This window comes from Saccopteryx leptura, chromosome 2, assembly GCF_036850995.1.
Source record: "Saccopteryx leptura isolate mSacLep1 chromosome 2, mSacLep1_pri_phased_curated, whole genome shotgun sequence".
NCBI classification, from domain to species: domain Eukaryota; kingdom Metazoa; phylum Chordata; class Mammalia; order Chiroptera; family Emballonuridae; genus Saccopteryx; species Saccopteryx leptura.
In genome coordinates this window covers 13,825,310-13,844,101 of record NC_089504.1, presented here as the reverse complement: position 1 = coordinate 13,844,101, position 18,792 = coordinate 13,825,310, and the positions used below count along the sequence as shown (strand labels likewise).

General features: G+C 59.3%; 2 protein-coding genes across 13 annotated transcripts in view; one reads left to right on the top strand and one right to left on the bottom strand.

Annotated features, from left to right (window-relative positions):
• The window catches only part of GGTA1 (glycoprotein alpha-galactosyltransferase 1 (inactive)), a 381,241-nt gene that overhangs the window by 320,374 nt on the left and 42,075 nt on the right, over nucleotides 1-18,792 (bottom strand). The gene's annotated exons all lie outside the window — the stretch shown is intronic.
• DAB2IP (DAB2 interacting protein) overlaps nucleotides 1-18,792 on the top strand; it is a 199,017-nt gene that overhangs the window by 176,484 nt on the left and 3,741 nt on the right. For 8 of the 12 annotated variants that reach the window (XM_066367248.1, XM_066367245.1, XM_066367251.1 and 5 more), the window contains 7 exons: nucleotides 375-611; nucleotides 2,206-2,407; nucleotides 4,627-4,805; nucleotides 7,128-8,016; nucleotides 8,683-8,835; nucleotides 10,909-11,105; nucleotides 18,528-18,615. In XM_066367248.1, the coding sequence (XP_066223345.1) occupies nucleotides 375-611; nucleotides 2,206-2,407; nucleotides 4,627-4,805; nucleotides 7,128-8,016; nucleotides 8,683-8,835; nucleotides 10,909-11,105; nucleotides 18,528-18,615 (1,945 nt within the window). The remainder of the gene's footprint in view (nucleotides 1-374; nucleotides 612-2,205; nucleotides 2,408-4,626; nucleotides 4,806-7,127; nucleotides 8,017-8,682; nucleotides 8,836-10,908; nucleotides 11,106-18,527; nucleotides 18,616-18,792) is intronic. The other 4 variants (XM_066367246.1, XM_066367244.1, XM_066367247.1 and 1 more) reach the window with 4 other exon arrangements.

Sequence of the window (18,792 nt, the reverse complement as noted above, 5' to 3'; positions counted from 1 at the left end):
TTCTGGTGGGACAGAGGACTGGCTCCTCTGTGCTTGTGTCCACCCCACGCGGCCCCTTCATGGGGAGCCCGCCAGCCACCCTGCCTGGAGCTTGGGGGGTGTCCGCCCCTCGACTTCCTGAGCACTCCCTCTGCCCCTCCCTGCGCTGCCCCGGCCTCCGCAGCCGTCCGATGGACGGAGGGGAGGTGGGGGAATGATGGACGGAGGGGGGAGGTGGGGGAATGATGGATGGTGCAGTTATGGGCAGCGGGCCGAGCTCACAGCTATCGGGGCTGGAGCTCAGGGTTCCACTGCACTCAGAACCAGGTCCCTGCTCTGCACCCTCCTGTCCCGGGGCCCTGCTGACCACCGGGCCACTCGTGCTGTCCCTGCAGCGTCTTCCCGCGTGAGCTGAAGGAGGTGTTCGCTTCGTGGCGGCAGGAGTGCAGCAGCCGCGGCCGGCCCGACATCAGCGAGCGGCTCATCAGCGCCTCCCTGTTCCTGCGCTTCCTCTGCCCGGCCATCATGTCGCCGTCCCTCTTCAACCTGCTGCAGGAGTACCCCGACGACCGCACGGCCCGCACCCTCACCCTCATCGCCAAGGTGACCCAGAACCTGGCCAACTTCGCCAAGTGAGTGCTGCGTCCCCGCGGGCGGGAGGCCACAGGGGCGGGGAAGGCGTCCCTTCCCCGGAGCGGGGCTGTGCAGTGGGCCCTGCGTTTGTCCCTGTCATGCTCAGTCCTCCCCTTGGTCAAAATAAAGTCTCCGTACCCCGCCCTCCCCCTACCGAAGGTAGGTGCCGTTTTGGTCTGTTAATTTTCAAAGGTATTTTTTTCTTCAGCTTTTTTAAATTAACATTTGGTCACAAGGAGTCTCCCACGCACTTAACATTCATAAGCCTCGTTGTGAAATGAATGACTAATATGCCTTCAAGACAAGAGAGCCCGTTTCCTTAGCCCGGCCCCTGTGATTGGGCACTCGGGCTGTTTCAGACCGGCCTTGTTTAATGCTGTGAAGGTTGTCCTTGCTCATAAAGCGTGTTAGTGTTTTGGACTGTACCTTAGAGTGAGGGGGTGGAAACGGAAGGGCCGGGTCACCTCGTTGCCCGTTCTGGGGCCACCTCTGTGCTGGGCGCTGAGTCACGACTGGTCCCAGCCTTCCGGAGCCAGTGCCTGAGCAGGGGAGGGGGGCAGAGGGAGCAGCAGAGCGATGGGCACGGCCACGCGGTCTCTCGGGAGAGCCCTCGGCTTACTGGGAGAGCAGGCGGGGGCTTCTTCAGCCGTGTGCTCCCAGCTGCTTGTCGGGAGCAGAGGCAGGGCAGCCCCCGGAGGGCCGTGTGCTGGAGGGACAAGGCACCATGGCATCCTGAATCGTCAGGTGCCAGGCAGAGAGAAGTGGGAGGCGAAAGCCAGGAGGGCCGCTGGCACATGAAGGCCAGGCGAGGTGGTGGGAGCCACCAGAGGGCTGGAAGCACGGGAGGGGCGGCCCTCATCTGTTCTGGGTCCTGAAAGGTCAGCTGACAGCAGCGGCGCAAGGGGGTTGGAGGAGCGGGACTGGTCGCTGAGAGACCGCGGGAGAGTGGAGCTGCGGTTCTGGCAAAGGGGCAGTGAAAGTGTCGGGGGGTAGGGTGGTGCAGGACGCAGCGGCTGCAAGGTCACGGGTGCTGAGAAGATGCCATCAGCCAGCCTGGCTGGTGTGGGGAGGGAGAGGGAGGAGGTGACCCAACAGGCTCTGGCTTAGCTGCCCGGTAGACGGTGGTGCCTCCACTTGGGATAGAGAGGCTGGGAGTAGGGCACGGGTTTGGGATGTTGGCAATGACTTCAGACACGGCCTGGCTGGGTACAAGGGCAGGTGCCATGGGCAGGCATGTCTGCAGGCTCAGCGGGGGGACCTGGCCGAGTGTACACCCCCCACCGGGCCATTGCCACCTGGGGGAAAAGAGGAAGGAGATTGCTACTGGCAGTGAAAGGAGAGTGGGGGCCACAGAACACTCCAGGTCCTGTGAGGAAAGGTCCAGAAAAAGGGTCCCTGGACTTGGCAACGAGGAAAGGGGGCCCTGAGTCATAGGAGACTGGCGGGCTGGCCGGTTAGAGGTGTGGGAAGAGTCCATGGTGGGCAAGGAGGAACAGGAGCTGAGGTGGCGGGGATGTCTCAGAGAAGGGGCGTTTCTGGCTTCCCGGGCTGGCCGCAGACCTGGGTCGCTCACTCCGTCTGCTCTCTGCCCAGGTTTGGCAGCAAAGAGGAATACATGTCATTCATGAACCAGTTCCTGGAGCACGAGTGGACCAACATGCAGCGCTTCCTGTTGGAAATCTCCAACCCTGAGACCATCTCCAACACAGCCGGCTTCGAGGGCTACATCGACCTGGGCCGCGAGCTGTCCAGCCTGCATGCCCTGCTCTGGGAGGCCATCAGCCAGCTGGAGCAGGTGCCTGTCCCCGGGGCAGGGGCGGGCAGAGGGCTCTGCGTGGTGCGTCCAGCAGCCCCGCCAGTGCGCCGGAGCCCCCAGTTCTGACCTAGGCCCATCAGCACGCACAGGGACCTCTGGTCCCCGTATCCTTGGTGGGGAATGCCATGGTCACTTGCCAGCGCCAGCCGCCTGGGAGCCCGCTCTGGGTATGGGGCTCCAGCTGTGTCTTCATGCACTCGATGCGGAGTGGGTGGGGTCCGAGTGTGAAGGTACGTTCCCTACCTGTGGGAAATGCGGTCTGATTTAGCTCTTTCTGTGAAAATGTCTTCGTTCTGGGTGTTAAGGTCACTGATTTAAAATTAAAAAAAGATCAAGCAGGAAGTTGCAAACCTTTCCCAGTTGCTGTTGACCATCAGTTGAAATGGTTATTTCCTAGACACCTCTAACACGACTGCAGCCCCTTGGAACGTGCCCTCTGTGGCCTGGGGCTCCCCCCCCCCTGCCCCCGCCCCCGGCCAGCAGCCTCAGCCCACAGTCAACGGGCTCTTGGCAGCAAGAGCTGGGCCTGCCACAGTCCACTTCCAGAATATTCATTGCTTTCTGTGGCTCAGAGACCACCTTGCAAAAGTAGTTACTGCTGAAACAGGCTGGGAGGCCTCCCTGCTCCAGCGCTGTTTCCTGGAGGTGACCATGCAGGACGCTCTGACGTGTGGCCTTCTAGACACATCTGTGTACACAGCACGAGTTCTGATTATGTGAAAGTAAGACCTTGTGTGTGCACTGCCATGTGTGCTGCCCACGTGCTCTGTCCTGGACATCTTTCCGTGATGGCACGTGCTGCTCTGCTGCTGTGACCTTCCCCATGGCCAAAGGCCGTCCTGTCATCTGACGACTGTTTATTTCTCTGGCCCCTTGCTGGACACTCGGGTTTGTCCAGCTTTCCCCACACCAGATGCTGGTGCGGTCACTTCTGCTCGATGGTGTCTACTGCCCTGTGGCTGCAGGAGACCTGGGGGTGGGGGGAAGGGGCCGCGGCCCTCTTCCTCCTCTGCTGCCAGCACCAGGCCCTCCCCTCCCACCACTTGCTAATTCCCTGTGCCACCACCGTCACCACCTCTGCTCGCTGGTTAGCTGCTATCACAGCTAACAGTGTTGTAGCAAGGACTTGAAATCGAGCTCCTTGCCTCCCAAGCCGCTTTTCTAGTGACGACATGAGTTGTTTCTTTGTTTTGTTTTGTTTTTTATTAAGTGAGAGATGGGAAGGCAGAGAGACAGACTCCCACATGTGCCCTTACCGGGACCCACCTGGCAAGCCCCCTATGGGGCGATGCTCTGCCCATCTGGAGCCGTTGCTCTGTTGCTTGGCAACTGAGCTATTTTAGCACCTGACGCGAGGAGATGGAGCCATCCTCAGCGCCGGGGCCATCTTACTTGAATGGGCCATGGCTGTGGGAGGTGGGGAAAAAGAGAAAGGGCATGGGTAGAGAAGCAGATGGTCGCTTCTGCTGTGTGCCCTGGCCGGGAATTGAACCCAGGACTTCCACATGCCAGGCCGATGCTTTATCACTGAGCCAATAGGCCAGGGCCGACAACATGAATTTTCACACTTTGTTTTTACACAAAACCCTACCTGGAAGCCAGTGCCTAAGCAGGTGAAGGCAGCGTCCCCTTTGCCCAGCTTGGCCCGCAGCCTGGAATTCTTAGCACCATCAGTCTTAACCATGACAATGAGGTTGAGATGAGCTCTGTGCCGCCCTCCACCTGACCATCCATTTGTTAATCGTCTGATGGGCACATGCCACCAGCTTTGTGACTGTCTTCACTGGGGCTTAGGTGTCCAAGTGGGTCAGGCGCTGGCCCGCCCTGTGGAGTAGGTGATGTGGGAGAGGCTTCCCAGAAGCCTCTCAGATAGGAGGTGTGGGTGTAGGAGATTCTGGATTCCACGTGGGCTTTCCTCTCAGGGAGGCACCCAGGTAGGACAAACGAGCATCCAAGGCTTGGATGGGGTTAGAGTTTCTCCTTGTGGCCTCGCCCCTGCATCCCAGAAATACTTGGAGAGCTGGTAAATATTTATACATTTCTGCCCCCCCAACCCGTCCCTGACCTACTGGATGGGGGAGGGTGGTCCTGCACTTCTGCCTGGTTCCTTGGACGTCTCGAACCACAGTGACTGCAGCTCACATGACCTCCCCAGGAAGCCCCAACAGCTCACACCGGCTCCTCCTGTGTCTTTGCAGAGCATCGTGTCCAAACTGGGGCCCCTGCCTCGAATCCTGAGGGATGTCCACACAGCACTGAGCACCCCAGGCAGTGGGCAGCTCCCGGGGACCAATGACCTGGCCTCCACGCCTGGCTCTGGTAGCAGTAGCATCTCGGCTGGGCTGCAGAAGATGGTGATCGAGAATGATCTCTCTGGGTAAGAGCTGCCAGGTGTGCTGGGCATTGTGGGGTGCACATGCAGACAAGCGCACCCCCTTGCCGGCCCAGCCAGGCGGGAGGATGCCGACACAGGTGTTAATAAAACAAACTGGGTGGGACTCAGAATGTGTTGTGCAGGCCCTCGGTGGTAAACCTCCATTTGGGAAAACCAGGGAAGGCTGCCTGGGTGAGGTGGTGCTGGACCTTTGAGCTTTTAAAGAAAAACTTCCATTGGTAGAAAAGGCATTCTGGGTAGAGGCACTAACACAAAGGTGTGTTTGGAGAATAATTTCTGGTCCCAGATAGCTCCAGATCACCCAGGTGTGTTAAAAATGCCTGTTCCCCTGGTATTTCCTGGGCCCAGTCAGAATCTACAGAAGTGGTGTTGCAGGGCTATGTGTTTGTATTTTTTTTCTGAAGCTGGAAACAGGAAGAGACAGACAGACTCCCGCATGCACCCGACCGGGATCCACCCGGCACGCCCACCAGGGGTGATGCTCTGCCCATCTGGGGCGTCGCTCTGACGCGACCAGAGCCACTCTAGCGCCTGGGGCAGAGGCCAAGGAGCCATCCCCAGCACCCGGGCCATCTTTGCTCCAATGGAGCCTTGGCTGCGGGAGGGGAAGAGAGAGACAGAGAGGAAGGAGGGGGGGGTTGGAGAAGCAAATGGGTGCTTCTCCTGTGTGCCCTGGCCGGGAATCGAACCCGAGTCCTCCCCCACGCCAGGCCGACGCTCTACCCCTGAGCCAACCGGCCAGGGCCAGGGCTATGTGTTTTTAGCTGGGATGGCTCTGAAACTTTGAGTCTGGGAGCTCCAAAAGCTAGAGAGTTGAGGCCTGACCCTCACTCTGAGCCCTCAGCCCTGGGCAAGTGCCCTATAAGTAAAATACATGTTCATTGGAGGGGGAGGCAGATGTTGATGTTAAAATGAGGATATTCCTTTTGAAAAGTAGGCGTTTATGCTGACCTGTTTATGCCCCACTCGTACACTGCCCTCCCTACCAGGGGCCGCCATGGACCAATTAGTGAGGGGAGACTGGGCCAGCAGAGTGGGGGGTCAGGTCTTATTTGGATGGAGGTAGTGGCGGCAGCAGGCTTTTAAGTGGTGTGCCTGTGGAGGTCGAGGACTTGGGGGTGTGTGTGCAGGAGTGGAAGCTCAGGAAGAGGCCAGGTGCCACTTCCCACGTCCCTCTGAGTCTCGAGGGTCATTCTTACAACCTTCCAAATGAGGCAGATCCGAGTTCAGGTGGGGGACACCTTGGCTGAGAGACGGCCGGGCACATGGGATTTGAGGATCCCTGACCAGGTGTGCTGGTCTGGGTCTCTCCTGCTCTGCTTGCCGCCCCGTCCACTTCTTGTCGGCCCACGAGTGCTATGGCCCCACGTGGTCACAGCCTGCCCCACTTGAGCCCCATCAGCTGGGGCGGGCGCTTCCTCTCTCTGTTCCAGGCCGAGCCACCTCTTACTCCCACTTTAGGTGCATTCCGATCCCAAAGTCCTTGCTGCCTCCAGCCCACTCAGAGCCCTTTTCACTCCCACATCCTTCCCTCCAGAGCCTGGCTGGCCCCACCACATTGTGCCTTCTTCCAGGGAGTCAAGTTTGGGGAGGGGCCCAGGAGAGGCTGGAAGACCTGGGGAGGGCACAGCCCGCTGCTGCAGTTGCAGACACTGCCCCCCCCCCCCCCCGCCTGAGTCATGCCTTGAAGATCCTCCTCTGATTCCTTGCTTTTGGCAGGAACGCCAGCCCCCGCCTGCCAGTCAGTCAGGGGTGTGGCAGCAGGAGGCAGGGCAGGGGCCGTTTCTCCAGGCCCCCACTCTGGGGATCAGTCTGATTAGGAAGAAGAGGGAAGAGGAAGTCGGATTTCTCTGTGCAGGACCCTTGGATGGCAGAGAGCCGCTGCGTTGTGGGTTTGGGTTTAGCTGGGTGGAGCACTCCAGGCCTCAGCATCTGTCTTCCTAAGACGCAGCTGGGCAGGGGAAGGGCCTGCCAGGCAGCCCGGCCTGGCTCTTGCAGCGCGGGCCCCTAGCACAGAGGCTCCGTGCGGGAGCGGCCACCTCAGCCCCCAGTCCCCACGGTGGCTGCTGCTGGCGCCAGCCACCCGGGCTGTGGGTTGTGCAGCTGGGCCACTGGTCCCTGGGACTCCCGTTCTCGCTGCCCCGGTCCTCCCTGCCCTCCCCACCTTCCCTCTCCTTCCCCAGCCCTGCCTCAGGCCACCAGGCCCAGCAGCTTGGTGGGGGCTCTCGGTCTGGACCCACCTCGGCCACATTCACAGTTCTTCTCTTCCCCCTTCTTTCCCTGTGTGTGCTTGTCTCCCTGCAGTCTGATAGATTTCACCCGGTTACCGTCTCCAACCCCCGAAAACAAGGACTTGTTTTTTGTCACAAGGTCCTCCGGGGTCCAGCCCTCACCTGCCCGCAGCTCGAGTTACTCGGAAGCCAACGAGCCTGATCTTCAGATGGCCAACGGTGGCAAGAGCCTGTCCATGGTGGACCTCCAAGATGCCCGCACACTGGACGGGGAAGCAGGCTCCCCGGCGGGCCCCGATGCCCTCGCCACCGACGGGCAGATGCCTGCAACTCAGCTGGTGGCCGGGTGGCCGGCCCGGGCGGCCCCCGTGAGCCTGGTAGGGCTGGCCACAGTGCGGAGGGCAGGCCAGACGCCGACCACGCCAGGCGCCTCCGAGGGCACGCCAGGCCGGCCCCAGCTGTTGGCACCGCTCTCTTTCCAGAACCCTGTGTACCAGATGGCGGCTGGCCTGCCACTGTCACCCCGCGGCCTTGGCGACTCGGGCTCCGAGGGCCACAGCTCCCTGAGCTCCCACAGCAACAGCGAGGAGCTGGCGGCCGCTGCCAAGCTGGGGAGTTTCAGCAGCGCCGCAGAGGAGCTCGGGCGGCGGCCGGGGGAGCTGGCGCGGCGGCAGATGTCGCTGACTGAAAAGGGCGGGCAGCCCACGGTGCCCCGGCAGAACAGCGCCGGCCCCCAGCGCCGAATCGACCAGCCGCCACCCCCGCCCCCACCGCCACCTCCTGCCCCGCGTGGCCGGACACCTCCCACCCTGCTGAGCACCCTGCAGTACCCACGACCCTCGAGCGGGACCCTGGCGTCGGCCTCGCCGGACTGGGCGGGCCCCGGGGCCCGCCTGCGGCAGCAGTCCTCCTCCTCCAAGGGCGACAGCCCTGAGCTGAAGCCTCGGTCGGTGCACAAGCAGGTCAGTGCACTGGTGGCGGGCGGGCCAGGAGGGGGTCATACTCACGTCATGCTGCTCGCAGTCATTTCATCTCTGCCTGCACCGAGCTGCCATCCCATGCTGACTGAAGCCACGTCCGGCCCCTCCCCTCAGCCCCACTGGCCCCTGCCCGTCCTGTGAACCAGGGACACTGCAGCCTTAGAGTCCTGCCAGTTCCCCTCGGAACAGCTGGGGTCAGGGAGAACAAGGGAGGGGTCAGGCCATCTCCAGTTCTAAGGCTGTTCAAGTCCTACCCAGGTCAGGAGGGGACCTATCGCCCACAAGCCTCCTCCCTGCTCTGAGCTGGCCTCCAGAGCTCAGTTGCCAGGGTGCATGGGTGTCTCCTGTCACCCAGGGCCTGCACGCAGGACATGGAACTGACGTGCTTTGAGTCGAGTGCCCAGTCTTCTGGGGCCAGCTCGTCTTCATCTGGGTGGTGGGGAGCAGACCAGGAGGCTGCTGGCCACTTGACTCTGCCCCTGGCGGCCACCTGGGAGTGGGAGCTTCCTTGATCAGGGGCTGCCACATCAGTGGGTGCCCCGTCGGCTGACGGTCCTCTTCCTTCTCGCACGGCCATGCCCCTGAGCCACTTGCCCCCATGGGTGTCCCTTGCAGCCCCTCCCCTCTCACAGCTATGTTTCGTCACAGGGCCCTTCACCCGTGAGCCCCAATGCCCTGGACCGCACGGCTGCTTGGCTCTTGACCATGAACGCGCAGTTGTTAGAAGACGAGGGCCTGGGCCCAGACCCCCCCCACAGGGATAGGCTCAGGAGTAAGGAGGAGCTCAGCCAAGCAGAAAAGGTAAAGCCGGACCCTGGCAGTTCGGGACAGGGCGGGGCTGCATCGTTTGGCAAGATTCTCTCCCTCCGAGTCCGGAATGAGGGGACACTGCTCGGTCCTGCAAATAGCCAGTCCTCTCTCAACCCCTGGTTTCGTGTGAGGACAGTGGTCAAGGGAGTCTGGAAAGAGTAGCAAGAGGGTTTTAGCTTAGACCTGAGGTTTCCCAGACGGGCTGCACAGGAGACTCAGCTGGGGCTTGTGCTGAATCCGGGCTCCTGGGACGTGGTCCTTGGACCTCTGGGAGGCCCCGTCCCCAAATGACTGAGCGGCTGAGCTTTGGAGAATTTGGGACTTTGGGGTTGAGGGTGACAAAGAGGTGCATGGACACCCTTGAGGGGCTTCATGCACGAGGAGGTGGAGGCGTGGGTCCCCGAGCCAGCGGAGAACACCCCAGCCAGGCCCCTTCTCGTGGGGCCTGTGCCTGTCTGAGGTCTGGCTCCCTTCTTGTCCCCATCTCTACGGGCCTAGGGGAGAAAGCCAGGGGGAGGGCTAGAGGCAGCTTGCTACTGAGAGGGTCCCCCCACCCCCTGGGCCGGGAGGGGCTCTAACTCAGCCACATGCCCTCGTCACGCCCACCGAGTAGCTGGCAGGTGGTGGGCGCTTCTGTCCCCCAGCTCTCCCAGTGGTGTGGCAGGTGCCTGGGTTCCGCGCCTGGCTCTCCTCTCCTGGAGGCCAAAACCCAGGGCTGCCAGGGCAGGGCCCCCAGGTGGCAGTCACCCCCCACTCACCCCTGGAGCAGCCTTAGGCAAGGGCACAGGGCACAGGGCCGGTGGCAGGAGTGTTCTCCCCGCCCAGGGTGAGGTCCATGTCCGCACTGCATTCTGCCTTGGTCCACCGCATCCACCTGCTTTCACCACATTACGTGAAGGGAACCAGGGCACATGGGGTACAGTGCTCCACGAGCCACAGTGTGGCTGGGGAGCAAGGAGGACCAGCCTCAGGCCAGGCTCCCTGCAGGAGCCTAGGGCCAGGCTCGCACTCCTCTGAGGCTCCGGTTTCCATTTGTGAATGGAAGGATCGCCTGCACGCTCTTAAGGGTCAGGCTGCAGCTGGAGCGCCTCTTGCCTCATTGTCCCTGGGCTGAATGAGCTGCTGCTTCTCTCGCCCTCTTTGCTGCTAACCCTCACAGGCACAGCCAGGAGGCCTTTGTTCCCTGCGCTCCCTGGAGTCCTGGTCCTGCCTCTGTCAGGCCCTTCCCACACCCCCTGGCCAGCTTGAGCAGAAGACCTGGGATGGGGCCAGGGCCATGTCCCCTGGAGCCAGGCTTCCCTAGGGTCCAGCTTTATGTCAGGGATTGCATTTGCGGTGGGGCTGGGTCTCTCTGGCTTTGCTGCCTCCTGACCTAGGGACAGGCCTTTGCTGTTGAGTGAGTTGGGCTCCTGTGCCCAGGACTCAGGAGAGGTTCTTCCTGCCTCCCCAGCTGTGTCCTCATGGCACCCTGGCCCCAGGCCCCGATCCTGGTGTCCTGCCTGCCTCACCCTCTGTCCATGCTGCACAACCTCCCTGCTTGCTTCTCCTGCTGCCTTCCACATCCTGTCTTCCCCAAAGGCCAAGCACGCTGGGCTGAGTCAGATACGGAAAGTCAGGGCCGCCTTGCCCTTACCCTCTCTCTCCCACTTCCTCCACCACCGCCCTGGCTTTATGGCCAGACAGAGGCTGGGAGGCTAGGATCTTATTCCACCAGCCAGTCTGTTCTCCATGTGATTGGCTCACCTCAGTTTCCCTCCTATAGAGCCTCCACCTCACAGGGCCCTGTCTGGTCTCCTTAACGTTCAAGGTGTTTTAACCATTGCTTGTTATAAAAAGCTAAAGGCCCTACTTACACCCTTCTGAGTCCTCGTTCCCCTCACAGCCGTAAGGCCAGGCTGGGGAACAGGAGCATGGAGCGGAGGGAGCCCCGGAGGGGACAGACTCGGCACCCCCTCTCTGTGGGAAGCAAGCTGGGTAGGGGACAGTCCCTGGGCGCTCCTCCTGCCCCGGGCCCCTGCTCGGGCTCACGCGCTGTGCTCTGTCCTGGGTGCGCTGCCCGCCCAGCAGGACCTGGCCGTGCTGCAGGACAAGCTACGCATCTCCACCAAAAAGCTGGAGGAGTACGAGACCCTGTTCAAGTGCCAGGAGGAGACGACGCAGAAGCTGGTGCTGGAGTACCAGGCACGGCTGGAGGAGGGCGAGGAGCGGCTGCGGCGGCAGCAGGAGGACAAGGACATCCAGATGAAGGGCATCATCAGCAGGTGAGGGTCCTGGGCAGGGCAGCTGCAGGGCGAGCGCAGCGTGGAGACGGCAGGAGGAGGGTGTCCCGGATGATGGGGACAGCGGGGCACAGGAGGCAGGAGGCAGCCTGGCGGGTGGGGAGCCCCACCCGGCACAGTGCGTGCTGCCGGTAGAATGCACAGCAGGGTCTGGTGGGGGTGAGGTCAGCCCGGCTGCTCATGGAGGGCCTGCGGGCCCTGTAGGGCTCACATTTTCCTGGTAAGCTTTCTCGGGAGTTTAGAAGCTGGACTGGGGGTACCAGGAGAGACAGTGAGGACCCAGTTCAGGACAGGAGAATAGGCATGCATGTCAATTACTTTCAGCGGCTGCAGGTGGGAGGTGAGAGGGAGGAAGGAGACAGAATGATCCCCAGACTTCTACCGGGAGCATCTGGCTGTGTCACAGTGCCAGCTGCTGAGCAGGGGGCTGTGGAGGAGCGGCATTGGGGGGGGGGGGATCATGAGGCCAGTTTGGGATGTGCTGAGTGTTATGCAGGAAGATTTCCAGGGCCTTTGGTTTTCATGCTGACTCTCATTTTTACGGACAGTTCATATGAGAGTCTGTGTTGTTCCCTTCCTTCTCCTTCTCCTTCTCCTTCTCCTTCTCCTTCTCCTTCTCCTCCTTCTCCTTCTCCTTCTCCTTCTCCTTCTTCTCCTTCTCCTTCTCCTTCCCCTTCCCCTTCCCCTTCTCCTTCCACCTTCCACCTTCCACCTTCCACCTTCCCCCTCCCCCTCCCCCTCCCCCTCCCCCTCCCCCTCCCCCTCCCCCTCCCCCCCCTCCCCCTCCCCCTCCCTCTCCCTCTCCCTCTCCCTCTCCCTCTCCCTCTCCCTCTCCCTCTCCCCGCTCATGGGTAGGGTGGGCATGGTGGGCACACCCTCCTCCGTGTCTGTAGGCAGGGAGTGTGGTCAAGGTGTAGCATCCAGGCCAACCCATAGAGTCCCAGTCTTGGAGTTTTTCTTGTGACAGTAATACCAGGGACAAGAGGGACAGTGTGGGTTTACAGCTTGTTTGTTTACATGGTACAGATGTCATCAGGACAGATGTCACAGGTGTGCAGACCTGGCCTCTTGCTTTGTTCACTGTAAAACCTACCCAGATTTCTCCTATGTAGAATGCCTGTGTTTCTGCTCCTAATTATTGTTTGCTTCATTTACCTGTGGGTTCATTGGAAAATGGTTAGCGTGAGCAGAGGGCTATAACCAGGGTCACGAGAAACCCACTGTTTACTTGATCGCCAGCTCTGCCCGCAACTGTCTTCACGTGGGTGGTCACAGAAACGGAAACACTCTCAACCTAACTCCCCCCCTCCTTGTTGTGTCTGTTTTTCAAGAGGTGCGTGCTTCTCTGAATTCAGTGGCTTATTTAACAGACTTATTTTTACTAACCAATCCTCCCTAATGTAAATGTTAGTTCAATTTGGTAGATAGTGTTGTTCAAGTCTTCTGTGTCCTTACTGGCTTTGCTACTTGTTGTTCTACCAATTACTAAGGAAAGGGTACCAACGTTTCTAGTCATAATTATGGGTTGGCGATTTCTCCTTTTATTTCTGTTGGTTTTTGCTTTATGTACGCTGAAACACTATTCTTAGATGCATACAGATTTAGGATTGTTATGTGCTGTTGATGGACTGACTTTTGTATTATTATAAAGTCATCTTCCTGAACTCTCATAATATTTCTTGCTCTGAAATGTTGTTTAATATTAATACAACTGCCTCAACTTTCTCTTAATTAGTGTTAGCCTGGTATACTCTTTTCCATCCTTACACTTTTAACTCATCTATGTAGCTCTATATAAAGTGAGGGGGTTTTGTTTTAGTTTTTTTGAGACAGAGACAGAAGGACAGATAAGGACAGACAGGCAGGAAGGGAGAGATGAGAAGCATTAATTCTTCGTTGCAGCTCTTTGTTGCTGCTCCTTAATTGTTCATTGATTGCTTTCTCATATGTGCCTTGACCAGGGGGCTACAGCAGAGTGAATGACCCCTTGCTCAAGCCAGTGACCCTGCGCTCAAGCTGGTGAGCCCACACTCAAGCCAGCGACCTTGGGGTTTTGAACCTGGGTCCTCTGCATCCCAGTCCAACAACTCTACTCACTGCGCCACCGTCTGGTCAGGCTAAAGTGAGTTTCTTTTGCAGACATCTTGTTGGTTCTAGCTTTCTATCTGGTAGTCCCTGCCTTTTAATTGCAGTGTTTAGACCACTTACATTTAATGTAATTGTCAGTATAATTATATTTAAAGCTACAATCTTGCTGCTTGTTTTCTATTTGTACTACTTGTTTTATTCCCCTTTTTTTCCTGCTTGCTTTTTTATTGAGTATTTTTTTTATGATTTCATTGTATCTCCTCTGTTGGTTTATTAGCTAATCTCTTTGTGGTTGCTTTAGGGCAAGGGTTAGAAACTTCCAGGAAAGGAACAGATAATAAATATTTTTGGCTTTGCAGAACTCTCTGGCCTGCTTTGGCCCTCACCCCGGCTATCTGGGTAGGCATTGTCATCATCTTTGGTCCTCTGCACTTAGTTAGTGTACTTTTTTCCTCTGGCTGGTTTTAAGATTTATTTATCACTGATTGCCAGCAAGTTGATTATGATGTAATCTGAGCTGGTGTGGTTTTCCTCATGTTTCTTGGGCATGCTAAGCTCCTGGATCTGGGGGGGTGCAGGCACGCCTCCCAGGCTGTTTCTGGGACACGCACTGCACATGTGTGAGGCCACTTTATACGACCCCCCATCCCACTGGTGCTCTGCTGTTCCCTTTTTCCTGTATTTTATCTTAGGTCATTTCTATTACTGTCTTCAAGTTCACAAATCGTTTCTCCACTGTCTAATCTGCTATTAATTCTTTTCAGTATTTTTCCCGTTGGATACTGTATTTTCACCTCAAGACTTTGTTTGGTTTAAATCCCATCCACTTCTTATTACACTCAATGCTTTCCTCTGTTTTCTTGAACAACGTGGACTATATTTATAGTAGTTTTTTTAAGCCCTTGCCTACTAATGCTATCATCTGTGACACTTCTGAGGCTGTTTTTATTGATTAATTTTATTCCTGGTTATGGGTTATATTTTTGTACTAATCTACATACTTCGTTGGATGCCAAGACATTGTGAGTTTTATGTGGACGTTTTGTGTTCCTTTGACTATTTTGGGTTTCGTTCTGGGACACAATGCGGGTACTCAGAATCACTTGGTTCTTTTGAGGCTTACATTTACACTTGGTTGGGTGGGTCCTGGACAAAGTTTAATCTCAGCCTAATCTGGCTCCACTGTGCGGTAGCTGCCTTCTGGGGCCTCCTGGGTTAGTGCGTCTCCCCACTCTTTGCAGGGAACACGAGCTTTCCCTGGGGGGTTTTGTGGACTCCTTTCCAGTGGTTCTTTTTTTTTTATTTGTTACAGTATTTTATTTTATTTAAAGGTTTTATTGATTGAGTTTTACAGAGAGAGGAGGCGGGGGAGCAGGAAATATCAGCTCACAGCCGCTTCACTTGAGTTGTTCATCGATTGATTGTCATAGGTGCTTTGACCGGTCAAGCCCAGGGTTTCGAACCGGCGACCTCAGTGTTCCAGGTGGATGTACTGTCTGCTGCAGCACTGTAGGCCAGGCTCCTTTCCACAGGTCCTTGCCATGACCTGGCTCCTCTCTCACAGGCATGCAGCCCAGTCCTCCACGGAGACCCATGGGGACCCCTGAGGAGATGGGCGGAGCCCTCCTGGCATCTTCCTCCTCTCTGGCAGGGTCCTGCGAATCCTAGCCACCTCGCCTCCCTGCCCACCCTGGACCCCAGACTCTGTGGTCGCGCCCTCTTCTTATTTGACCTGAACACTCGGGCAGTGGGTGGGGCTCACACTCTAGGCAGTGGGTGGGGCTCACACTCCAGGCAGTGGGTGAGGCTCACACTGAGTCTAGGCAGTGGGTGGGGCTCACCCCCCCCTGCCTCTTTCCTGTAGGAGCCCTTGTACTGGGCTACCTGTTGTTCAGTGTCTGGAAAACTGTGTTTCATATACTATACATATTTTGTCTTGTTTTCTAGGTTGTTTTGCCTTTTTTTTTTCTTGGATGGCAAGAGTGTAACTCTAGTCCCTGTATTTCCACCATAGCTGGAGACAGAAGTCTCCCCTCAGCATAATTTCCGTTCTGCTGACCCACCACCCTTCTCGCAGGCTTCACTCCAGGACTACCTTCCTGTGGCAAGGAACCCCCTCGGCCTGGCGCACTCCCCTTCCTCCTGATCAGTGCTCCTGATCCCATTGGCTCCTCGCGGCAGCCCCGGCTCCCTGTGCATCTCTGTGCTATGGGCCGAGTGCTCGCCCAGGGCGGGCTGCTCTGCTGGGCTGGGGAAGTTGTGCAGGTAGAGACAGAAACGAAGCATGGGGAAGGTGAGCTCGTCTGAGAAGTGTTTGGAGAGCGAGAAGAACAGAGGGTCGAGCAGAGCCCCGTGGAGCCCTGACCCCCTAGGGGCCGACGGGACATGGCATCTGCAAGCAGTAGTCTGGGAGCCAGCGGGCAGACCCAGGGAGCCTGGGCTGCGGAGGCTAGAGGAAGGCAGTAGTCTGGGAGCCAGCGGGCAGACCCAGAGAGCCTGGGCTGCGGAGGCTAGAGGAAGGCAGTAGTCTGGGAGCAGCGGGCAGACCCAGAGAGCCTGGGCTGCGGAGGCTAGAGGAAGGCAATAGCCTGGGAGCAGCGGGCAGACCCAGGGAGCCTGGGCTGTGGAGGCTAGAGGAAGGCAGTAGCCTGGGAGCCAGCGGGCAGACCCAGAGAGCCTGGGCTGCGGAGGCTAGAGGAAGGCAGTAGTCTGGGAGCAGCGGGCAGACCCAGAGAGCCTGGGCTGCGGAGGCTAGAGGAAGGCAGTAGCCTGGGAGCAGCGGGCAGACCCAGAGAGCCTGGGCTGCGGAGGCTAGAGGAAGGCAGTAGTCTGGGAGCCAGCGGGCAGACCCAGGGAGCCTGGGCTGCGGAGGCTAGAGGAAGGCAGTAGCCTGGGAGCCAGCGGGCAGACCCAGGGAGCCTGGGCTGCGGAGGCTAGAGGAAGGCAGTAGTCTGGGAGCAGCGGGCAGACCCAGGGAGCCTGGGCTGCGGAGGCTAGAGGAAGGCAGTAGCCTGGGAGCAGCGGGCAGACCCAGGGAGCCTGGGCTGCGGAGGCTAGAGGAAGGCAGAGCCTGGGAGCAGCGGGCAGACCCAGGGAGCCTGGGCTGCGGAGGCTAGAGGAAGGCAGTAGTCTGGGAGCAGCGGGCAGACCCAGGGAGCCTGGGCTGCGGAGGCTAGAGGAAGGCAGTAGTCTGGGAGCAGCGGGTCGGGCTGCGGAGGCTAGAGGAAGGCAGTAGCCCGGGAGCCAGCGGGCAGACCCAGAGAGCCTGGGCTGCAGAGGCTAGAGGAAGGCAGTAGTCTGGGAGCAGCGGGCAGACCCGGAGAGCCTGGGCTGCGGAGGCTAGAGGAAGGCAGTAGCCTGGGAGCAGCGGGCAGACCCAGAGAGCCTGGGCTGCGGAGGCTAGAGGAAGGCAGTAGTCTGGGAGCAGCGGGCAGACCCAGGGAGCCTGGGCTGCGGAGGCTAGAGGAAGGCAGTAGCCTGGGAGCCAGCGGGCAGACCCAGGGAGCCTGGGCTGCGGAGGCTAGAGGAAGGCAGTAGTCTGGGAGCAGCGGGCAGACCCAGGGAGCCTGGGCTGCGGAGGCTAGAGGAAGGCAGTAGCCTGGGAGCAGCGGGCAGACCCAGGGAGCCTGGGCTGCGGAGGCTAGAGGAAGGCAGAGCCTGGGAGCAGCGGGCAGACCCAGGGAGCCTGGGCTGCGGAGGCTAGAGGAAGGCAGTAGTCTGGGAGCAGCGGGCAGACCCAGGGAGCCTGGGCTGCGGAGGCTAGAGGAAGGCAGTAGTCTGGGAGCAGCGGGTCGGGCTGCGGAGGCTAGAGGAAGGCAGTAGCCCGGGAGCCAGCGGGCAGACCCAGAGAGCCTGGGCTGCAGAGGCTAGAGGAAGGCAGTAGTCTGGGAGCAGCGGGCAGACCCGGAGAGCCTGGGCTGCGGAGGCTAGAGGAAGGCAGTAGTCTGGGAGCCAGCGGGCAGACCCAGAGAGCCTGGGCTGCGGAGGCTAGAGGAAGGCAGTAGTCTGGGAGCAGCGGGCAGACCCGGAGAGCCTGGGCTGCGGAGGCTAGAGGAAGGCAGTAGTCTGGGAGCCAGCGGGCAGACCCAGAGAGCCTGGGCTGCGGAGGCTAGAGGAAGGCAGTAGCCTGGGAGCAGCGGGCAGACCCAGAGAGCCTGGGCTGCGGAGGCTAGAGGAAGGCAGTAGTCTGGGAGCCAGTGGGCAGACCCAGGGAGCCTGGGCTGCGGAGGCTAGAGGAAGGCAGTAGTCTGGGAGCCAGCGGGCAGACCCAGAGAGCCTGGGCTGCGGAGGCTAGAGGAAGGCAGTAGTCTGGGAGCCAGTGGGCAGACCCAGGGAGCCTGGGCTGCGGAGGCTAGAGGAAGGCAGTAGTCTGGGAGCCAGTGGGCAGACCCAGAGAGCCTGGGCTGCAGAGGCTAGAGGAAGGCAGTAGTCTGGGAGCCAGCGGGCAGACCCAGAGAGCCTGGGCTGCGGAGGCTAGAGGAAGGCAGTAGTCTGGGAGCCAGCGGGCAGACCCAGAGAGCCTGGGCTGCGGAGGCTAGAGGAAGGAAGTTGGCAGGTAGACGTGATCAAGAGTGATTGACGGGTGCGGGAGAGACTGGCAAGATAAGACCAGGAAGGAGCAGTTGGTGACAGACCCACACCTGCCTTAGCTCTGAGCTTCTGTGGCTGGCATTCCTGCCATCTCTTCTGCTTGTTTCCCGCCTGTGGGCCTTGTTTGTCCTTCAGATGTCCAGTTCAGTGTGCGCGCCCCACCCCCCTCCGGGATAGGTAACTCCTTCCTGCTCTCTGTCCCCAGGGCCCCCAGGCCTCTTGTGCAGGGCCCAGCCGCTGTCTGTGTCTCTGCTGCCTCGTGAACTCCTTGTGGGGCAGGGCTACACTTCCTTCATCTCGCTACCACAAGTGCCCGGCATAGCTTCAGTGAATGTGGATTGGGGTAGAAAGCTCTAGAGCCCTCTGGGGTCTTTGTCTTCCCACCCAAACCACGATCCCAGGACTTTATATCACCCGCCAGGCTCCGGAGGACAGGGAGAATCTAACCCCTACTCCCACCGTCCTGGACGAGCTTCAGGAAAGGGGCAGCCGCAGGGGCCTCTGGGGATTTGAGAAGGAACCGGGCAGGCAGAGTGTAAGGAAGGCGTGGGTCCTGCTCATGCTGTGGCCGGGCAGCTGGAGAGCCTCTGGGCCAGACAGGGGCAGGAGGTCCGCGGCCAGCGAGGAGTTCTCCCAGCGGGTCTCCCCCGTGTGGGTGTGACGGCTACGCCCACCTCCTCGTCGGCTCCTCCAGTCCAGCCTGACTGTCCTTATCTCTGGTCACAGGTTGATGTCAGTGGAGGAGGAGCTGAAGAAGGACCATGCAGAGATGCAAGCAGCTGTAGACTCCAAACAGAAGATCATTGATGCCCAGGTGGGGGACTCTGGCCCTTGGGTCGGCCACAGGTGGTGAAGGACCTGGGATAAGGGGGGGGGGTGACTTTGGCTTCTCTATATATTTACTCTTACCCCACTGCAAAAGCTGCAGAGGAATAGGAGACCAGGCTCTCTGCCCCAAGAGGTGAGACTTAAGTTGAGGGTCTCAGTGGAC